Raw genomic sequence first — 5,866 nt, forward strand, 5'->3', positions numbered from 1 at the left:
ACACCTGCGTCGGAAGACAAGGAGTTGGCTTCTCTCATTTCCAGCAGTGGGAGAAAGCAAATACCCAAGCAAGACGGCAAATGGAGAAGAAAGAAATCAGAAGGATTGAGGAGGAAAGGAGGAGAGGGAAATATGTGGAACTCCGCAAACAGGGAGCGTGGACCAGATGGAATCTCCCAGAGGGGAAGATGACGTGGGCTGAAATATGGAGAATGGAGCCCTTCCGGTTATCATTTCTGCTACGATCCGTGTATAACACGCTACCATCTCCTGTTAACCTGCATGTGGGGATTGACGGAGGATCCTTGCTGCAAGCTACGCGGAGGAAGAGGAACAATGGCTCATATCTTGTCTGGTTGCAAAGAAGCACTACGACAGGGTAGATACCGATGGAGGCACGACAACGTCTTGCGGGTCCTAGCAGATATCCTTGAAGTGGAGAGAAGGAAGAAATGAGCTGGTGTAAGAACAAACCACGCTGGTATCAAGTTTGTGAAACCAGTGGAGAAAGCCACAGTGAAGCCTCGAAGCACCTCATCCATCTTGGAACGGGCGCCAACATGGGAGATGAAGGTTGACCTTGACAGGAAGCTTGTGTTTCCAGGAATAGTGGAAACAACACTGAGGCCTGACATGGCAATATGGACAGAACAATCCAGACACCTCATCGCCATGGATCTCACCGTATCATGGGAGGAAGGCTGCGATGAAGCTCACGAGAGGAAGAAAGCCAAGTATGATGAGCTGATGGAAAAGTGCAGGAGCAGAGGATGTACAGTATGGCTCTTTCCAGTGGAGGTTGGCTGTAGAGGTTTCCCCGCACAGTCAGTGTGGAGGACACTTCAGTCGACAGGACTCACTGGGAGAGCTACCGCCATCAGACGATTGGGACAAGCTGCAGAGAGAGCATCGTGCTGGCTATGGCACAAAAGAGAAGAGCCGATGTGGAAGCCGACATAGACGAGTAGTGGTTTGGCCACCATTGCTGACCCACCAGCCGGAGGATGTAGTGATTAAGGGTCGAAACATCTGAAGAGGGCTGGCCATCACCTGATGACGTCAAATGAGGCTTCGCGACTAGAATGACAGCAGTGACGGACTACAAGTCAAGGACGTCACAAGATGCAAAATTACCATCATCTGTAAGCAATCATTGTTTGGGTTCAGGATCTCAACCATTTCAAAGTTATGGCCCAGAGGTCCCAAATGCACCACAAGAGTCAATACTAATATCATAATGGTGTTCGTCTTTTGTTGCCCAGCAATGGTATATATGGTTATGGGGTGGGATCTCAATCGTTTTAAAGTTATGGCTCAAGAATGAAGTTCCAAGGAGTGGGGCAAGACCCATCAGTCAATCATAATATCATGATTGTGTTCGTCTCTTGATGCTCAGCCATGGTAGGGAACTCAATCGTTTCACTTCAGACATTGGATCCCCCCCCCCCCTTCATTACTACTGACGAGTCCTAATGGATGGAAGGATCATATGGTGTAGTACAATGTTTACTATGTTTGGCTCTCTGCGTCGAGAAATATTGTTCTAAATAATAGATGTTTCCTTACTCAGTATCTCTTCCGAAAGACAAGTTTGTTAGTGCCTCTAAATCCGAATGTCATTTGCATATATTTGCTTTAGTTTTATCGACATTGATTCATTCGATTGCAAATTATAGTTTTAACGTTGAGGTAAGTATTAACGTGATGATAGAGTATATGTATTTTGGCTATGCTTCAATTTCAATCAAAAGTACTATACCTGGAAACTATTATGTTCTATTTATTTACTGACAACCGCAATTAAATCAAGTCGTCCCAGTGGATTTACTGCCGGGATGAAATCATGTTTTACATCGTAATCGATATTATTACTCTGCTAAAAGGGCTGTCGTATACGTTTGTTATTCATTCCAGTCTGCAGACCAGTCAGCCAAGGTAGGTATATCTTTTATATATATTGTTTTACCACCATTTGTAATGAAGCAAAAGTTTTGGTATCTTTGGGTGTTTTGAAGCGTTAACTTATGAAATACTGTTTGCATCATCTTCCATTTTAATTTATATCTATATAACCAAAGAAGTTTAGAAAAAAAATCGCGAATTCTGATGCTGATGTTTAAGCATAACACTAGCTATTCGGATATACTTTAACAACTTGCTCCCAGCCAGCCGAAATGATATGCTTTAAAATCAGAACAAAAATTCAGTATCTGTTTTTCTCTGTTTCATTTATAAAGAAAACAAGACATGAATAAAGTTATAAAAACACAAAATAACCAATTTGGTAATTGAACTTGTTATCAACATCAGCATACCGAAAAGAGTATTCAAAGAAGAAGAATTCTGATTTTGTCATGGATGCAGAAATAAATCACAAAATAACTGTTCCATATAAAAAAAAAATATGCAAACGTGTTCCTCATACGGTTAATCAGAATTGACTGATATTTCTACCCAAAAACGCATATAAGAAAGTTGGTTGAAGACTGTCATTTTGAAGTCATTACATATAATCAATGTTTAATAATATTTTAATTGAATTTGATAAAACATTTCAACTGATTCTGGCTATATTTCACCACATGTATAACTTAAGGCAGCCAGATAGATTGTTTTATCATAAAAGAATCGGAGAATGCATTTTTGAAACAAATGATAAAACGTTGAATAAAATGCTAACGATATATATTTTAACAGGATTTATTTTTTTCAAATGCACGGAGCAATTCATTTCGCTTATTTCATATGTTGATTGCTATTTTAAAATATTAAATAAATATTAGAAAAAAATACGGGAAATAATGAAAAAAAAACAACCATAAAGCAATGCATTTCAAATTAAAAACCATGAACTCAACCCTGTTCAGATCTAAACGTATATTGTCAAACCTTACAGATTTAAATCGCATTGCTTCTCGAAGAAGGACATAACACATGAATATATATTATATATATAATCCTATTTAAATATGATATAAATCAAGGAACAAATGCTCGTCAACAGTTTAAAGGTATGACACAATCGCTCAAATTAGCATTCACGATATTTTGGTTAGCAAGCACTAGCATTTCGTAGTTTCAGTTTTGCATAACTTTTATATGTATTTAACAGGTGTGTCCATTATCCATCGATGAATTATACTTGCGTTACAACACGGCACCAGCGCAAATCTTATTGGCCAGAATCTAGTTCCATACTGCCGCCACCATAAATAAGTCGACAACTCTAGTTCTTCCTGATGTTGCTGAATTGATTTATTTCTGTTGTCATTCGTGGAGTCTTGGAAGAATATTTATCATTTCTCAACAAGAAATATGCTGTAAAACTTTCAAGGAGGAGAAGAACATTGTGCTGATTGCAAAATCACTTGGCAAGTAGCAGACCTGATGAGACTTTGTAAGTTTACTATCTGATATCAACGCACTCATTTATCGGACATCCTTATTGGTATTGAATTTAAACTTATTTATTGTTTTCCATACCACTCATTATCATCATGGGAATTCAGACAATTTCTATTTTTGTCCTGTTGCTAACATGTAATCTGGCCCTTTCACAGCCAACAGGAGACGACGTAAAACAATTACTGACCGATGTATACCACGGGTACGACAAACGCGTTCGACCTATGAAGAACCAGGGCTCCCAGTTGGAGACTACACTTGAGTTTCATTTGCATTCAATAAATGAAGTAAATGTACGGTCTCAGAAAATGGTCGTGTCTGGCTGGTTTGGGGTTATTTGGAACGATGAATACCTCGTATGGGATAGTACTGGTCACGGAGGCGTTTTTGAAGTTTCCTTAGATAGCAAGACAATCTGGTTGCCAACAATTGCACTGACAAATGCATACGAAGGGATCTCTAGGCTGGACCTGATTGAAACCAAAGCCATTGTGAATGAGGAAGGGTATGTGTATTGGTATCCCGGAGGTGGATTTGCCGTGACTTGTGAAATCCACATCAAATACTATCCATTCGACATCCAGAATTGTAAGATGTCCATTGAGATATGGGATTTGGGTATTAACGAAGTCGTCCTAAAACCAAAGAATAGCACGGTGAATCTTGGAGAGTATAACGAAAATGGTGAATGGGATCTGGTTGCCACCAAATATGTTCAGTCATCAACACCAAGTAGAACCAGCAGATTAACTATCTATTTAACGTTGTCGAGGCGCCCAAAGTTTGTAATATACATTACAATTGTACCAGTGGTGATGTTGGGATTGTTAAATATCTGTGTTTTTCTCATTCCACTGTCTTCCGGAGAAAAGAACTCCTACTGTGTGACTATTTTCTTGTCCTACACAGTTTTTCTAGGGACAATAAGCTCGGAATTACCGCACACTTCCTTGGAAACGCCCTACTTGACAATTTATCTCATATGTCTTTTGGCGCAAAGTGTTTTAATCCTTATAATAACCGTCATTCAAGTGAGACTCTATCTTGATCACGGAGATTTTGTCATATCTAACTGTCTCTTAAACATTTCATTGTGTTTTCACAAAAAAGACAAAAGAAAAACGCATCCTGTTAAAGACGACATGTCCAATGCGGAGGCCTACGACTCCGATATCATATCTACTACGACAGACATGGAAGTAACACTGTTGAAGCATATTCTGCCTAAACTTGACAAACTTCTGTTTTTTATATTTTTAACTATTCTATTTGTGATGTCACTTACGCATGCGCTTGCTATGAATAAATCGGTGTAAAAATATTCCGATACTCGCATCAGAGATAATGATTTTGTAAATTTGTAACAAGTTAACGTTAAGTCTTGACGTACCATGCATTTTAAATGGTTGTGGTCCGCTTTTTAACATTTCACATTTCATCGATTCCTAAAAAAGTCAACACGATTGCTTCAGAATAAATATTAGATATATTCATTGCATATTAAGATTGAATATACAATAGTTGTTCTAAAATAAAGCCGTTCTTCACCTTATAAATATTTTCTTTCTAAAATGTGTTAAGTTATTAGACATGTAATATTCATGGTAAATGAATATATGTGTTTATTATGTACATATCAAGAAGTGCTTACACCGAGTTAAATAAGTTAACACGCCAGCATCGTATTTAACGAAATCTTCACCCACTTGTTTCTTGAATGTAATGAAATGACCTGTTTCAATGAATTATAAGTGTGATTTAGCTAATGTAGACGTGTCGTGACAATATAATAGGCCATTTCTGCTTAATAAGTAGTCTCCCTCTTACTTACAGATATACAAATCAAAGTTCAACGATTTTTTTTTCATTTCCTTACATTTCCGCGAGAATTCAGTATGAACATTTAGCTCAAATATACACTTGACATTGTATATTAGTAATGCTATATAGTTGTTGTTGTGATTTGTTTTGTAGAAAATTTGGCGTACATAGGAAGTACCATGAAATCGTTGGAATTCATATTCGAGGGAAATTCAAATTGTTTGAATGTGAATATTTGTATTGAAATTCTGCTTTGCTTTAAAACATCTGGCCACAAGAAGTACAATAGCCATGCTGTAACTTCATCATCATCCTACGTGTGCAATCCAGTTAAAAGTAATTATTTTAATATATGATGACTCGACAGAATAGACAGCAATATCTGAGATATTTTTTCTGTTATATGTATCATATTCAATAATTTGAATAAATACTGAGAAAGAAAGCATTAATTATAAAAAATATTTCTCGACGCAGAAACAAGTTACAAGGTTACAGCCGACCTCGGGGACTAATAGTCCAGTTACAAGGTTACAGACGACCTCGGGGACTAATAGTCCAGCTACAAGGTTACAGTGGACCTCGGGGACTAATAGTCCAGCTACAAGGTTACAGTGGACCTCGGGGACTAATAGTCCAG

General features: G+C 37.9%; 1 protein-coding gene across 1 annotated transcript in view; it reads left to right on the forward strand.

Annotated features, from left to right (window-relative positions):
• The first annotated feature begins 1,082 nt into the window (after positions 1-1,082).
• LOC110463555 (acetylcholine receptor subunit beta-type unc-29-like) overlaps positions 1,083-5,866 on the forward strand; it is a 22,486-nt gene continuing 17,702 nt past the window's right edge. Inside the window, exons 1-3 of the mRNA XM_021518221.1 lie at positions 1,083-1,142; positions 1,915-1,935; positions 3,561-4,604. Coding sequence (XP_021373896.1) covers positions 1,083-1,142; positions 1,915-1,935; positions 3,561-4,604 — 1,125 coding nt within the window. The remainder of the gene's footprint in view (positions 1,143-1,914; positions 1,936-3,560; positions 4,605-5,866) is intronic.

The sequence above is a fragment of the Mizuhopecten yessoensis genome, unplaced genomic scaffold (genome assembly GCF_002113885.1).
Source record: "Mizuhopecten yessoensis strain PY_sf001 unplaced genomic scaffold, ASM211388v2 scaffold10917, whole genome shotgun sequence".
In the NCBI taxonomy this organism is placed as follows: domain Eukaryota; kingdom Metazoa; phylum Mollusca; class Bivalvia; order Pectinida; family Pectinidae; genus Mizuhopecten; species Mizuhopecten yessoensis.